The sequence below is a fragment of the Temnothorax longispinosus genome, chromosome 3, assembly GCF_030848805.1.
Source record: "Temnothorax longispinosus isolate EJ_2023e chromosome 3, Tlon_JGU_v1, whole genome shotgun sequence".
NCBI lineage: Eukaryota > Metazoa > Arthropoda > Insecta > Hymenoptera > Formicidae > Temnothorax > Temnothorax longispinosus.
Genome location: NC_092360.1, coordinates 11,555,687 through 11,573,265, shown reverse-complemented (window position 1 = coordinate 11,573,265; position 17,579 = coordinate 11,555,687). Strand labels below are relative to the sequence as shown.

General features: G+C 34.2%; 1 protein-coding gene across 1 annotated transcript; it reads right to left on the bottom strand.

Moving 5' to 3' along the window:
• Positions 1-3,606: 3,606 nt before the first annotated feature.
• Positions 3,607-17,355, bottom strand: LOC139810794 (sodium/potassium-transporting ATPase subunit beta-2). The gene is made up of 5 exons (XM_071774680.1): positions 16,405-17,355; positions 9,450-9,710; positions 9,097-9,275; positions 8,407-8,680; positions 3,607-8,140 (listed from the first exon to the last, which is right to left on the bottom strand). The coding sequence occupies exons 1-5, from the start codon at positions 16,529-16,531 to the stop codon at positions 8,037-8,039; spliced, it is 945 nt and encodes a 314-aa protein (XP_071630781.1). The 5' UTR covers positions 16,532-17,355; the 3' UTR covers positions 3,607-8,036.
• Positions 17,356-17,579: the final 224 nt, after the last annotated feature.

Below are 17,579 nucleotides of genomic sequence, written 5' to 3'. Positions count from 1 at the left end.
GATTTATTTTCCATAACATATTTCAAGTATAATGATACTACTAACAATTATGCCTAATCGTATGCCTTATTAGCCAATTGTGTTTAAATCTTCCGCCGTCTACAATAACGTCTGCATTTTGAAAAGAATGTTTACGCAAAACAGGTGTCAAAATGCGATTGTTATCCTGGTAACTTGAGATGTAAAGTAAAATAGAATCTAACTTTTGAGAAGCTCTCCTGTAAAATCATATATTTTTGGCTTTTATGTATCTTTATCTTGGGAAATACCGAATTAATTTTTATAATTGTTTTTTTACTTCTTTAGAAAATAAATGGATTATAATTTGATCATCCAGTTTTAAAAAATTGTAATTTTATCGAACGTTACAAGCGATCAAAACTGCAAACAAAAACTTTTCAAACCGTAATTCAAATTCATAGACAGCTTATTTAGCATCCATCAAAACGTAGCCAATTATAGGTATGAGAAGAAGAATAAAAGCAGATAATTCGATGCAAACATAAAAATGATTAGAACACCAAGGAAAATATAAAGATAAACAGTTTTGTTCTATAATTTTGCAACTGCACTCTATACCCCTTAAATTATCGCTTATGCTTATTATTATAAGGTTAATTTGTGACAGGATACATTTAACCAAACTGATAAAGAAACTAATAATGACACAGGTAGCATTATAATCACATGACGCCCAATAACAACTTGTTAAAGATTTATCAATCATCGATGATGATAGTATTTATAGTAAATCTAGATATATCTAGATTATACAATTATTTTAATCAACAACAACAAGTTTATATCGTAGAATGCCTTAATAACGCTACAATCTGCTTTAAAGTGTAGGTACGTGGATCACTTTAGCTATATAACGAAAAAATAATCTTTTAATATTTAGTACAACTGCGTATGGAATCTCATGGATTTGCTATATCCTCAACAAATTAGCAGAGAAATTATCCTCATCTAAGCATATGACATACTTTAGTATCTCATAGATGTTTTTTTTTTAAGATTTCTTTTTTAAAATTTTAGCGTGTGCAATATTTCAATGAATGTTTTGAATATGAATCCTCGTATATGAATATAGTTGCAAAAAGCAAATAGAATATGTTAGAAAGTAGAGTAATTAAACACAGGTGACTAAAATAATCCCTTAGCAATCTATAAAATTATCCTCAACAAAATGATCTTTATGTGCAATTATTTCTTGAACACAATTAAATCTTTTGCTTTATTGATAATATGATCACAAAGATTATTATAAATTATTTATTCAATGTTTAATAATTAAATTACTGATAAATATTGATAAATTATTACCTTATATCATATCAGCAATATCTAATTCAATGAACGTTTTTTAATTGTATATATGTATGTATATATGTCAATTGACATTTATAATACATAAAATTGTTGGTTCTTAATTTATGATCGTGTGAAATTTTTTTTGTGTTGATTATTTATTGTATTGATATATAATATCGATATATTCCATATCATGCAGTGAGTAAAAATAATATTTACTCCATATTATTTGGAATAATTTTATACAAAGCAGAAAAATATCATTGCAATGTCTATTAGAATACATTGTTTTTATTTGTACTAATACATTGAACAAAGCACATTGTAGCAATATGTGTTTCTTTTTTCCGAAAATTATCCCAAAAGAAATGGGTTGTACAAATATTTTTTTACTCATTACATACAATATATAACAGAGAGTGCAATTACATTCTTAATTTACACCTGAATATTATTATTTCTAGAAAAAAATCGATCAAACAAAATTGCATTATTTCAAGGAGAACATGCATGAATTCTCATTTTAAAAAACGATATTTTTAAATCTTGGAATGGTTTTTATCTAGAAAGATCTCTTTTAACTCAATTTATATCTCTTGAGACTGTGTATCTTTTGTTTGATTTTTCTCTGAAGATTATAATATTAACGTAAATTAAGATAATAATTTTAGTGCACCATACTGTATATATATAGGTATGTATTCAGAACGAGAATGGACCAAATCCATAGCGGCATAGCTTATAAAATACGAAATCGTATTCTAATAAAATAAACTTTACATTTCACAGCTTCACTAATTGTAAAAAACATGTAATGTGAATAACGTTATACATCTTTGTATGCAATGTTTATCACGTAATCACATAAACAAGCGTTACTCAATATGTACGTATAACATAAGACGCTGCTTAAACACTGTTTATACTACACACGGCTTATCAATAATTCAACAACAAACGCGGTATCTAACAAGAACGCATATATCATATCGATCTTTTTTGAACGTATTTATTAATGGTTTCTAATTAAATATCCTGTTAATAAGTGATGCGTTCCTCTGCTGCGTATAAAGCGCTATTGCTCGAATATTAAAATTGTTAGCTTCAATCACAACATGAATGTACATACACATATGTACCTATAATGTATATACTCTCTAAATCTGAATCAGTGAATAGTCACTAATTCGCAGTACTATTCATTGATTCAGATTTAGAGAGTATGATATATGTAAATACGGATATCGTATTAGCGTATTGGGTATATACGTAATGGATTGCGTTACAAGTTCCTTCTTGATTTTTGTAATTTTATCTCGTTTTTACAATTTTTTCAAAACATTTTCTCTACATTTGCGCTCGAATGATAAACGTTAATTTGTAAATCGCGTTCCATACGATTTGGAAAGCGAAATGGTCATGCAGAACATACACACGCACGCACGCACAGACGATGTCTTACAATTAATCAAATCGCAAAGAAAGAAGTCTTTCAGTCTCGGTTTCGGTCATCTTGAAAAAGCAAACATCGATCCGAGTAGTTGACTAAGTTTAAACACAATTAGCTTGAACTCGATGCGTACACGTATCATTAAAGGCTGTTTTTCTTATTTTTGTTTTCTTCTTTTTTTTTACTTATATATCAAATTTTTCTTATTCTCTTATTCTCTTTTTCCTCTTTTCCTCTTCTCCTTTCTCTTATGCACACGATTAGTGTGAATTTTATATTTCAACAATTAAAAACCGCAATAATGAATAGTAATATATAGCCATCCTCGTGTAGCATTTATTAGCATATTTTTCGATATATATGTATATAAAATTTGACATTTTATGTTGTCCTTTCTTCTTTCTCTTTCGTTTTTTTTCCTCTTCCCCTTTATGTCTTTTACCGCGTAATGTTTTTCAAATTTTAGAATGCCCATGCAAGATTATTCAAAATTCTGTGCATCTACGAATCTTTGAATGCAAGGATCCGTCTTTCAAGAGTCTATTCCAGAATTTACTAACTTATGCTTATGATGAGTTCAATTTTATGAGTTCAAAGATTTAAGATACGTAAATCCAAAAATCCGTAATGTTAGTGCCTCGTAAATTGCAGTAGCCTTTTAAAAACTATTGTTTATTGATTTGAGACTACCTCGAAACATTTCTGCGCATGGTCGGACATGAATTCCGGATGTCCGGTGCGCATGCGCGAGAGTATAACTTCGGGTTAAAGATTCGTGTTGCTGGTGGGCGCGTCGTTTGAAAATAGGAGAGAAAAGGGAACGAAATATAATATTAAGAAAATAGGCGTCTCCATTTTATTTATTATTTCCCTATATTACTGCCAACCGATTATAGATTATAATTAGACCACGGATGTGTTTGTTCAGACGTCGATGGATAGCCGCCCGGCGCTCACGCAGGCATAAGTATATGCTCGTAAAAGGAAAATATTGATAGCGCGCAGGGGAGAAAAAAAAAGTGTCATCTGGCACAGCGGCTCTTGTCGAAAGCTCGAGCTTGCCGCGATCGAGTTAACCCGCGATCTAATTACAATTTCCTCTAAAGCTTTAGTTTCACCAAACTTTAGGCACGCGATACGCATAGGAATTAATAGATTGTGTTACAATAATTACTATAATCACTGTAGTAACATCCTTCTTGTGTAGTTCGAAAAATGTCGTGTAATAGACAACTTTAAGACGTTATAAACGAGACGTATTTTTCAGAAAGTCGCACAGGATATTTTATCGACATATTTTAAACGCCTTTTTGGGGAAAAAAAATCTTAAAGATGTCTACAAAAGGACGTCTTACAGACACCTTTTTAGATGCTTGCATTATTTGAATAATGTTAGGAAATTTATATCTCAAGATACATGGTTGATTTAATCCTGATTTAACAAACAGGCGCTTAACGACTATCGTGAATAAGATATATTAATCAAGAACTTATGAATAACAATATAGGTTCAAGGGATTATGAAGAAATGATTGCGAATCTCTAAAATATATGTAGATGAACTGTGCACGTGTGTGGATCGATGGATCTGTGAATCTGTAGATCCATGGATCTATTTATCTTTCAATCTACGATGCTATACACATTTCGTAAAAGCGAGGGTCTATATGATGCTAAATGTGATCGGTGAATCTATGGATTAACAGATTTACGGATTTTAAGATCTATATATATTTTTTTTGTATAACCGATACTTATCTACTGCAATACATATTATTCGCACAGTATAATTAACCTAATGAAAACTACATAAAATACTTGTACATAAAATTTGATACATCGTTTTCCTCAGGTTGAAGTCCCATTAGGAGATACTCGTATCGATGATCCGACGTTCGTTTCTCAATACATTACGATCATTTAGAATGTATTTTCCCTCGGAATGTATTTTCTTTTGTCCAAACGTAATGTTTGCATCAATGCAGAAAAAAGAATAGTACGGCCAATTTCTTCTCTCTTCAACCACAGAACTTAACAACTTGTGTAGGATACAGGTTTACGTGAACTAATATTAAATATTATATGATACAATATATATATATATATATATGTATATAAATAATACGCATTCCACTGTCGAAATGTCGCGCCGCATAGTTTTGACAAAATCAATATAAATCTTTGCGTGCAATGTAACGCTTTACGTTGATCGCGACTAAACGCCTATTTGTGATATATCGACAGTTCGGTTTAAGATCAATGATGCCTTTGACTTAAGTACATCCAGAAATCAATCATTATTGGAATTAAGTACCTATGGAGGGCTACCACGATCAGTATTACTATTAATGCATCAACAATTTTAATGCTTTAGCTATCGATATATTATATATTATTAATATAACATATTTATATTATTAGTATACGATCAATGTACATTTTTCGTACTATCACTATTAAAAATGTAGTAATTACTGATCGCGAGTGCTCTTTGAAAATTGTTCTTTAAGTATAGACTTTTAAATTCCCTTCCAGTAATTTTATTAGCAGTTTTCGCGAAATCTTATTCAGTAAGTACCTAAACGCGCATGAGAGTTCCTTTTGTATTATTACAATGTATCTTGTCAGTGCCGACCTGATAGTGTTGCAATGCCTCTTCTACATGCTTAACAACTAAAATATTTCTCAAATCGCAAATTAAATATTAATTCGCAAAATCAATAGATCCTTGGACTTACAGATTATTGTATTTGCAAATTTTCGTATTCGTAAATTTTTTTTTTTTTTTAATTTGAATTCTTAGGTCCACGCACAGATCTTTAAATCTGTAGATTCTTGTTGATTCTTGCTGTTGATTTATAGATTCCTGAGTATATAGATTTTTGCCCTCATATATCCTCAGATAAGATGATTCTTGGGCCCATAGAGTCTTAGATGTACAGATCGTTGATATCACATAAATCTTTGAATTCATAAATTCTTTAAGTTTATATATCATGATCTGCATTTCTATATTTCATGCATCTTACCGTTTTATTTTTATTTTCATATATCTTTATATCACGCACGCACACAAACTCGGATCTACAAAGTCTTGGAACTTTCACGCCGCCATATCCGTTTTAAACGCACATGTTTATAATCGCATCTAAATTTTATAATTCGTAATTGAATTCAATAGATTCACAAATTTGCAGTCAATATAGAATTAAAATGTTTTCTAAAAATTGAGACAATTTTCTCTAATTCAAAATTTCATATCCCGTAGATCTTTGTTTGCAATTTTTTTCTATCAAAATCTCTTTCGAGATCGTTGGACTCGTAGGTTCAATAAATTAATAACACACAATTAACAACTGCAACGTTTAACAACGACATGTCAAACATGTGAGTAAATTCTTAAGTGCAGAGTTTATTAATTAAAATCACTGTCACATCTAATTCTCTTTGTTTTTACCACATACCACTCGTAAATTAAAATAAGTTCTTTTGATGATCCAAGACTTCAAAAAAACTTGGGAAACCAAATCCGTAAATCCGAGCATTTATGAGCTCAAAAATCAGTAGATTCAACAATCTGCGAATCCGAGTGTCTCTGCATGCAAGAATCCATAGATTCTAGTATTTTTACCGCATGAAAAATGCATTATATAGAATCATAGATCATCATACACATTCAACATATTATTGGGTGGCAATGACTATCGATTGCCTCTTTAATATCCGTATCTTTGCTTATATTCTTTCGCCATGCTCCATAGCAGATTTCAATATAATAACACTTAATTTTAACTCTCAATTGAAAATATCCAGAACAAAGGAATACAAGTAACAATTGTCAATATACAAGACAAACATAACTATACGAATAACAATATCAATACAAATAGCATTCGATAGTTTTATTAGCCATATAAATAGAATTGCGAGCTGTGTTGTTATGTGACATGCGTCACGTTGCAAACGTAACACATCGAGACGATTTTACTAACGCGTTGTTTACCAAAATCGAAAACCTGATGATTTAAATGTTAATACGTGAAGCTCGATGAGATATTTCAAAAACAAAAATCTTCAACAAATTTTTGTTTTATTTTTATAAAGATTTTCACTATATCTCATCAATACCAAGAGTTTTGGAACAATTTTGGACTTAGCAATCCCGTACATAACGTTTAACTTTACTCAACATTTCGATAGATGACAGTTTTGCGTTGCTTGCGGTTAATTTTTTTTTTTTTAACACTATTAACATCACTCAAAGTTTCCAATAACGTTACAAGCAACGTTTATCATTGTTATTTGATAGCGATTAGTCCAACTGAGCTTAACGCGTACTTGTATCCCTTTGTGCCTGCTGTCTTTTATTAAAATTCACCGAGTACCACTTCTCTTACCAATGCCCAAAAATTTCAACGTACCGACATGCCAAGATGTAACGCGCGATGGGCAAAAATACACTAATATAATATACATCTACATGGCTGAACTAAGATTATCGATCATCCGCGATACCATGACAACTTATCGGCCAGAGCTCGTCTCTGTGAAAAGAAACGCGACGAAAAGCTCAAGAGAATCTAACTGAAACGGTCGGTGGGCTCTTAACTAAAGGAGAATCTCTCTCTCTCTCTCTCTTTCTCTCTCTTTCTCTTTCTCTCTCTCTTTCTCTCTCTCGCGCGCGCGCGCGCGAATTAAGTTTTGCGAACGATCGACTAGCCGTCGATGGTCGAGATCACTCCCCGTAACACAACCCTGGCAGAAATAAGAGAAGATACCGCCCGGCTTTTGTGCGGGATTGTTCATTTCACCTTTCTTCCTTCCCATTTAGTTTTGTGCATCTCGATTGTAGTTGATTGCTCCGTTGAGCTCATTTTCTCGTTTGCTTTGCCCTTTTGTTCATTTTATCTCTTCTCTTTCTCTCTATCTCCCTTTCTCTCCATCCCTCTTTCTCTCTCCTTTCCCCGTCTTCCTTCTTTCTGTTTTCTCCTCTTGGCGATTGACATGATCGATGGATAACGCTGTTACAATCGTTGTAAGTACGACGAAGACGATGAGCTGATGAAATGATGACAGTGAGAAGAAGTAAGGCTAATCCGGAGCGGTATCGTCGGGCAGAGAGAAAACCGGATGGTACAGGGTGTGATCGCGGTCGGCCAACGAGGCAGGTTAAAAAAAGAAATGTCTTCTTTCTGTTCTATTCTCTTGCGGCTTCCTACTTGGACGCGGTTAGTAGCGGTTATGATCTGGCGAATGATCGAAATGGCCGGGCTTAGTCTACCATTAGTTCGAAGTGCACCGAGCCACGTCTTTCAAATCTATCATGAAAGATGTTGTGCGCCCATGCCTTGCACTCGATATTGATGAGCACGCCGTCTGTAACAAACACCGATAAATGTTAATTATTTCGTTGGTATATATTGATCTTAACGATCTGTCGGATCCGTAGACTTGATTGGATTGACTTTGGATCGATAACTCTTTGAAATCGTTAAACTTAAAAATTTATCTAACTTTTAGACATTTAGATTAATTCCTAGATCTTTTAGATGTCTAAAAATAAAAATAGCTGTCTAGTGAGAAGTTGTCTTCCATTTCGAACATATTGTTAACATTGAAGACAAAATTAAATGTATACGTACACTTGGGCTTTTCGAAGAACACAGCTACAAGAGGGCTCAAATATCCTTGAGTGTTCTTGAATGGGAAATAGAAGCCAGGAAAACCACGACGTGGTATGTACTGAATCGCACCCATGTTCTCCACATCGGCAGGGTTTTCACCAGCGCAAGACACCCAGACAGTGTCCAGTCTATTGTGTCTTTCTTCTTGCATGATATGCTCCTTGAGATCCGCTGGCATGTTGGCCGGCAAATTTTTGGTATCATTATAAAATTTCGGTTCCCATCCAAAAATCTGAAACAATTAAGTTTAAGGTATAATTTTATTTAATCGACATCTTTACTAGGGATAATGTGTGTGTGTGTACAGTCGTTTTGGTCGCTTTTTAAATTCGAGAAATACTAAATCTGTCTTTAAGAAACAGTAAAAGATAATCTTTGAAATTCTTAAAAATTTGTTGTTATTTTTAGTCTGGATAACTAGAAAAATCCAAGAACAAAAAAATTTTCAAATTCAATAATTTAAATACTTTCTTAATCAGTTATTTTGCTTATTGGATCATAAAAGGGAAAATGCTTGGAAAAAAATTAAAAACTAGCGATTTATTATTCTATTTTCTTTTTCATCTTGTATAAACGCAGTTTCGATTTAAAAGGGTGCATAAAATTTTCATGAAAGTTTAGTAGATCACATAAAAATTATATACAAACCTTATTCAGTTTTAAGAAGATACAAGGCGCGGATCTGCTGAAGCCGTATTTGTTATCTTTCGTGCATTGTCCCCAAGTGGCCATGTTTACATCGCAGACTTTGCCTGGTGGTGCTGGCTTACCGTAATCACATATCACTCTCTCGTAGCTGTTCGTACCACCCGGCGGCCTTTGATATTCTGCATTGCATAGAAATTACATCTTGAAAACTGCATATTAATTCCGTGCCGGTTAGTTAACAAATTTAATTCAACATGAACAATGTTTCTTCAAAATAAATAGAGTAATTAATTTGGTTTCATTATTCGCTTTTACATTAAAAAGTGTGCTTCATTCAAGTGTCTGTGTCTTACCTTCCAAGAATCTGTCCAACTCCCTGGTCCAGTGTAGATAATTACCCTCGTCGCTAGCCTTGTACCAAATCAAAGTACTTTCGACGTTGCGTTCGGGAGGCATAGGCCTAAAACCGAGACCCGGATTGCTGCCGATCAGCGAATTATCCAGCTGCCACTTCGGCGCGTTCGGATCCAACGTCTGATAGAACACAGCGAGCATCGCACCGAAGAAGCCGGACAGGACGGCATAGAAAATTACGTAGAACAGCAAAATTTTAGCTGAAAATATATTTGCGTATATAAGACAAAATATCATTGAATTTTAATGCGAGAAAAGAAATTATTTCTTGAACTTCGATATGGAAAGAACGAATACATTCTTTTAGTTTAAAATATATAATTTTAATGATTGCTTATTAATGCTACTTTATATCAATCTATTTACTTATTTACTAGTTATTTATTTCATTAACAAATAAAATGTATTCAAAAATAAAAAACGAAAACACATTCACATTTTGTGATATTATATTTTTACTGAATAAAAAGCTATTACTTATTTGTAGAATTATATAAGTACATACAATTTAATTTTTATAATCAAAATAATATATACAAGAATTATTTATTAATTTATTCTACAATAAATTATTCATTATAAAATTAATGATACGTAAAACTTTAACAATATATAATTTATTCTAAACACGACAAGTATATCACAAATATATCACAATGCGTTAAATGGTACGTATTATTTATCTATGGTACAAAGTGCTATTTTTCTAAGAGTAGTACAACTCCTATAATTAAAGAGTAATGTAACTACTTCTATTGAAAGCACTATTGAAAGCTAGAACAACAATTTTACACACACTTTCCGTTTAAGAATATTTCTATTTCTGTTTATACATTATAAATACTTGTGTAAGTAACATTTGCGCTTTAAATTCAATTAAACGTTGCAATATGTTGCATCAAGCAAATAGACGCTCGCATTACCGATTATTTCTTGTGCATCATATGAAAAAAGTATCTCAAGGCTAATTCTATAAAATCGATCGAAATTGCTCGAAACACGAAAGCTACTTTATTACATAATCGCAAGTCAAACTTACCACTAGCTCTTTTGAAACACGCGATCTATTATAAGTTATTTTATCGACCAAGTTCTTTCTCGCTATCGTATCAATTATTTCAACTTGTGTCAAAACAATTTTCCGTACTTCTTCAAATAACGCGAGCAAAAAGTTCCAGAACATCTTTTTCATTTTAAATCTTAAAATATTTGTTAAAAATGCGATTGTAATATTACTGCTTAACGAATTTTTAATTTACAATTTACATAGCTAATATTTCATCGATACGATCAATGAAAAATCAAAATAGACACATTGTCTGCTTTAGGATTAAAATATCGAAACTAATATAAAATATTTACGAGCGCGTAATCTCTATTGTTGCTATCGTTTGCTGGTCGAAGGCTGAAGCATCGTGACAATTATGATCCGGCGTCTAATTGGCCTGAATTGGTATTGGGTAAGCGATGCTATGTGTTTGTTATACAAATCATTGACGAACATATTCTTACGCACGCAAAGCGACATTACTTCCAAGAGAATGCGTTCTCCAAACAGATATCAATTGCATCTTTACAATTATTATAAATTTACTTTTTTTTAGAAATAAAAAATTAATGTTTTAATATATTTATTTATATGATTTATAAATCCTTAAGACTTTAAAAAGAATGAACGTGGTTTTTAATTTAATTGACATAGCCAGGTCTCCTTATTTCGTCTATTTTCTATAAATAAAACTTTATAAAACGCGACGATACTGTTTGTTCATAAAAGAATTAAGTACAAATTATAGAGACATTATTAGAAAAAAACAGATCTTTTTTATGGATGAAAACTTTCCGTTTAATTCTGTCACTAGTTGTCTCTTTGTGAACGATAACATGATGCATTTGCTTAATCGTATAAAGCCTGCGTTCGATCATAATCGCATCATAATCGCATAATCGTTAGACGCTAATGTGTTCATACCGTAATTAAATGTCACGGATAATTACAAATCAAAATAATCACAAACGTATGTTCGCAGACGTTTGTGACGTTCCACTTCTCTCGTTTAATTATATCAAATAAAAATTATTATACTGATAAATAAATATTTTCAGATAAAATATATAATAAGTGAGAGACGATTCCAGAATTACAGTTAGAAGTTACAGTTACTTTTATTTCTCGTAAAAAATTTTGTGAGTTATTCTTTGTAATGTAATTACTCCTTTAGAAAGATACATATATTTAGTAATAATCTAATATTATGTAAGAAATATAATACTATATAGATACGTATAATATATAATATTTAATTTTTAGTAACTAATTATAGCAGATTTTGTTACATAAATGGAAAAAACTTAATATTTTAAGATAAATTGAATATTGCTGTCGAGTCTCCCAGAAAGCAATTTGTCTAATTTTTTTTATTGTCTAATTTTAACATCAAGACTCTAAAAATAATATAGTAATTAACTCTTTATCAATGGCTCGCTCTTAATGTCAAAATGGCTGCACGAAGTCGCTACGGTAACGTAACATTTCTATGACTTTTCTCGACGAGATATCGATCGACACGGTGCAGAATGCAACGACACTGAATGCCGACAATTTCTTTCGTCAAATAGGCCATTAGTATTCTGACGCGATAATATAATGGGCATAACTGCTAATTATCTCTTCGCTAATTTGTAATATATCGCAAACCTCATACTACTTTGTAAAAAGCTTTATTCAGCTTTGTTCATTTGCCGAAAGATCTGCAGGATCGAACTTGAAATGTAGGACATTTAGCTGGAAAAATCGGCTGCGTTAGTAGCGCGCAGACGCTAACACTATCCAGTATAGAAATCAGACCATACCATTTCTGTGAGATGGTAACGGAGACGGCTCGTATTGATTTTGGCGGAAGTCGATCGACCTCAACGGTAGAGCGAAGGGGCATAGATAAAAAGTGATAAAACAGGCACGGAAAAGAGAGAGAAAGATAAAGATAAAAGTGAAGAGAAGAGGAGAAGACGATGTGATAAACGTACGGGATAGAGTTATGTGGAAAAAAAAATTATAGAAAGAATTTATATTTTATTATACATAAAATATGAATGAAATATCGTAATAAATGAAAGGAATCGAAGAATTTAAAAGAGCAAATCCACAATCGTGCGATGTACGTTTTTAACCGTACAGTAAAATACCGCGGTAAAGTTATTTAAAAAGCTACCCTATTGAAAACTTATGACATCTCTCACTCGTGCATTTCCTCCTGCTGCTATCTCAAGCGGTAGAATGTAAAAATAGAACGACGGAAGTCTGTGCAGCGAGGTCGCACCCCTCCGATATACGGATGTAGGTAACCGCAAACTTTGATTCTCTGTTGGAACTAAAGTAGCAAATAATGGCAGCGATAAGTCGTGCAAAGAAGAGGTTTTACATACAGACTTTTATATTGTAATGTATAAGTAAATATATTACAATTATCTCTCTCAATAATTAAAAACAAAATAAAAATTGAAATAATATCTAGAGAAAGTTCTATCGATCCTAACGTACATATAGTGATGCGCTCACTCTGCAAATAATAAATTATTTTACATTATTTATACGCGCGTTTATAATAATTTTTTACAGTTAAAATTCAGCTTTTTGTTTCAGTTAAAAAGACAAATTATTTTATAGAAAAATGAGAGAAACAAGATATTTTGTTAGCGATATAAAATTTTTTAAAAGATGGTTATATAAGGAGTCAATTAAAAGTTAAACAATTATTGCGTATAAATTTCTCGTTAATGAAAAGATGTAAAAACCAACACTTAATGCCATTTTATCAAAACAGGATATGCGCAACAGTATAAGTATAGACCAAGAAATATCCATACTAAACCAGCACTCTGCTTACGTTTAACGCACTTTGTTAACGCACGTGGAAATCGCCACCTTACGTTTATTACAAGATATTTTCAATTTTAACTGCCTATATGAACGAATGAAAACATCTCAGACGGTATTGGGACCATCGTCAGACCGATTAATATATTGGCACAATGACCAGCCTAAAGATAGTTTCAATATAAGCTAAAATGTACTTGTCTACATAAGTTATTCGAAAGGAAAGTACCAAGATATCAAGAGATTCATGTGCTCGATCACTATTCTGTCTTCGTCTCGCGTTGGGGTTTTTAGATAGCTTTAGTTTAGTTACGTAAGCATCTAACACTTGTAATACATCTAACACTTAGAAAATTGCCAATACAAATCCAATTTGATGCAATTAATTGTGATTAATTTAAAAAAATATAATCTGTGTGTCCTCTCTATAGTTCCCTCAAACTTAATTCTTCCGAAATCCTTTAATTTTCAATATCAAGTGCTACATAGTTTCTAGTAGAAGTAGATTACAATTTAATTTGCATAAATGCGTAATCATCATTTACATGTGATTAAAAGATTAGATATCAATTTTTTCTCTTGTTACCCTGGAAGGTGCGTATTATTTATTTTTGCACTTTTTCTGATTCAATATATACTTCACGATCGGTAAGTAGTGAAGTGCACATGCATGCGAAACCTTACGCCGCGTACAACACTTCCGATGGAGGAAACTATGTCTTACGTAACTTGTAGCTGGCCGTTGGATAAATTTTGCCTCTATAAATAGTCATTTTGTGCACTAGCATGATGTTATGACTAATACCATTTAAAGTTGCAAATTAACTAGCGTCTTTTTTTACAAACTCACAAGCACGGAGATTAAGTTATGTAACAGGATAATTCCAAATATGTAAATTTGTATACGTAAACTGAATTACTGCAATATTCTTAAAAGATAAATCACTGACAATCGTTCTCAGAAAGAGCAAAACTTTCAAACAACTCGCGAAGAATAAAAATCTCATGTCAATTTTCACCGATCGTGAATAAAAATAACACTGATTATGGTAAACCTCGTTGGTTGAAAATTGCTACTTATAGAATATTTTCTAAACTTATTAAACCATTTATTCTAAACTTTTAGTAAATTTGATAAATTTTTTAACATTATTACAAGATAGATTTAATATCTAAAATTAAATTTCTCGGCCAATTTGAGTGCCAATTTAGGCCGAGCAAAAATTTCAATTTAAATTATAATAACTAAATGTGCTTGATAATCACAAATTCAAAATTTTTAATTGTTCTGTATATTATTGTTTATGCCTATAAAAATAAATTATTACAATAAACGTTGAGAATGTCGCGACAAAATTTTCCGATCTAGGAAATGTCACAATGGTATAACTATACTATCTTTTATGTATTATTACGTAATGAGTCTTCGTCATATATAACCTTCGACCACCCGTATCTTTTGAAACCTTTATCTTATCTTTCGAAGGGAATATTAGTTAAAAATACCATTCCACTAATTTTTCAAATAAAAATGAAATATAAAACGGTAAAAAGATACACTGGAGGTATATTTAATGATTATTGATTTAACAAAAGTGCTACTCCAGTAAATACACGTTTCTGCAATCTCTAATATATCACGGATAATTTGTTTAACTCCTGAATTTTTACAAAATTATACAAGCGACATAACTTACTTACTTCTTATTTTACATAACTTCAATAACAATCTAACTATTGCAATGGAGATCAGTTTCGTCGGCAAAGTTATGTAAGTATTAAATCATTGATATACCAATTTATTCAAGTAATTCCAGCTCCTCATATTCTTCTTCTTGTTAACGCACATCTCCGAATAGCTTCGCCTTCATTGTGTCGTTGTAGCGTTGAATAAATATCGGAGTGACAGATTTAACTGACAGTAAATATTTTTATAGACCGTTATATTCAGATTGGCCGTGTCGTATATTTTAATCGATAAATGTTACAGTGGATAATGTAAGTAGCTGTACATTGCTCCAAAAAAAATATCCTATAAAAGACAACTTCAAGCCATCTCTGCAGAAAGTCTCGAAGTCTTTATGACGTTTTTTTTTTTCTTAGATACACATGTTAATCTCCCTCCAATTTTGCACGCTTGCTCGTTAATCTTGACATAGGTCAAACGAAATGTGATGAAAGTAATCCGGATCGGACAAAAAAAACGGAAAAATTACGTAACAGTATTAACGAATATTAATAATGTAATTTATTTAACAATTCTCCACAAATGTCTGGTTTTAACACTGCAAATAAATTATTTCGAATGTCGAATCTTGTAAAACATATCCAATATATCTCTAGAAGAGTCCAAAAATGTAGTGCTATGCTAAAGCGTGTTGAAGTAATTTTAGTAATTTCGCTTGTACATACATTCTACATAATTGGGTCAGTACTAACTACCAGGATGCCTATGACTTTCTCGCTTAACTTGACGCGCAAAGTAAACGAAATGATATGACATAAATATAAATACGATGTAGGTATGGAAATATGAAGTTGAATAGAGTAACGGTTTTTTTATATATAGACGATATACTATCCAACCTACGTTCACACTCGGATTGGTTGAACCATCGGTTAGGCTACTTTTAATATCTAAAGGTATTCCTCTACGATCGAGCCGTTAGAGACGCTACAACGACGTAACCAAAGTGCAAAGGATTAACTCTGCAAAGGGATTAACGCCTAACACGATTGTCAAATAACGTACTGCTACATCTATATCTACACTTGCGTCAAACTATACAAAAATTACACACTACGTGACTTGAACCAAGGCAACACCAGGACATCTTAATTCTTCTAATTAATCAAACTTGGATAATATCGGAGGAGTCAGCGGTTTATCTCCCGGAAAATAATCTTGCGCACAGAGGGGCGGGTCGAGAGACGCAAGGACTCAACGGGAGAAGCTGATGTTCGCGAGTGTCGCTATACTAAAAATATATACTCTGTCGCTGAAAAAAGGAACTCACCCCAACTGGCGCCGGTGCGCCCCAGGAACTGTCCCGTCTCGGAGTTCCAGACGAAGACGCGGAAGCCCTCCCATTTCCCGAGCTTCGGCGGCGGCATGTAATACTGCTCGACTTTCTTGCCCTCCATCTCGTTCTAACGACGACTCTCGACGACTCTCGACGATGACTCTCGACGACGACGGCGACGACGACGATGGGGATGAGAAGAACCGTGCGCGCGAAGAAGAAAAAGGGTGGAACTCCGGGGGCGACGACAGAAGAACGGAAGAAGGCGCGAAGTGAGTGAAGAAAACGCGCTGTGCCGCACCGTGCCGCGCGTGCTGATCCTTCCCCGAGGGCTGAGGAGCTTCCTTCCTCCGGCGGAACGTCGGCCGCCGATCGAACAGCTCCGCGGGCGAGGGCGCAAAGGAAGGAACGGTCGATTCGTGCCCCCGTCTGGAGGAGCCGCTGCTGTCGGGCGCTCTCGTCCGGCGAAGGGTTGAATATTGAGCGATCGAGGCTGGCCCGACCCCCGCGAGAGAGGTCTTCGGTACCTCTATCCTTCCACCTCCCCGTCGCTTTTCTCACCCCCCCTCGCCCCCCACGGCGCACCCTCCGCGGCGGGCAACGCGCCGGCGTGACCACGCAGACGCGTCAATACGTGATTTCCTTACCACCCCTCCGGCGCCACGCGATCACCCTCGGTACCCATCCTCCTTCCACCCTCCCTTTCTTTCTCACCCCTTCGCGAGTTCGCGGGGACCGATTCGCGAGACCTAGGTGGCTCCACCGGCAACGGCGGGCGATGTACCGACTCAACGTCGATCTCGCAACCCTCAACCCTCCGCGGATTTCGAGCCACCCCTCTCTCCTCTCCCCCACCACCGCCCGCCGTCTCGTTTTAGGTGCTTTCGATCGACCCCCGTCCCCCGTCCCGCGAGAACGCCGACCGCTCGGGAACGGAGCTTATGCGACGCGATGCGCAGCCGAGCCGACTCGCGTATGCGTATTAAGTCTCTAGCTCTCTCTCTCTTGCGAGGAGACGGATAGGCCGTAGGGAAGGGAGGGTGATGTACGTTAAGGAAAGAGAGGAGGGGATGATATCGAGACCGTGTGAGAGCGAGAGGCGAGAGGGGTTGAAGGGGAGGAAAGCAGATAGTGGGTCACGTGGAGTGTTCGAGACTGTCGCGATAGCC

Coding starts and splice junctions, on each gene's coding strand:
- LOC139810794 (XM_071774680.1), bottom strand. CDS start 16,531: ATGGAGGGCAAGAAAGTCGAGCAGTATTACATGCCGCCGCCGAAGCTC. Junction 9,711..16,404: donor GCGCACCGGCGCCAGTTGGG/GTGAGTTCCTTT, acceptor ATATATTTTCAG/CTAAAATTTTGCTGTTCTAC. Junction 8,681..9,096: donor TCTTCTTAAAACTGAATAAG/GTTTGTATATAA, acceptor TAATTGTTTCAG/ATTTTTGGATGGGAACCGAA.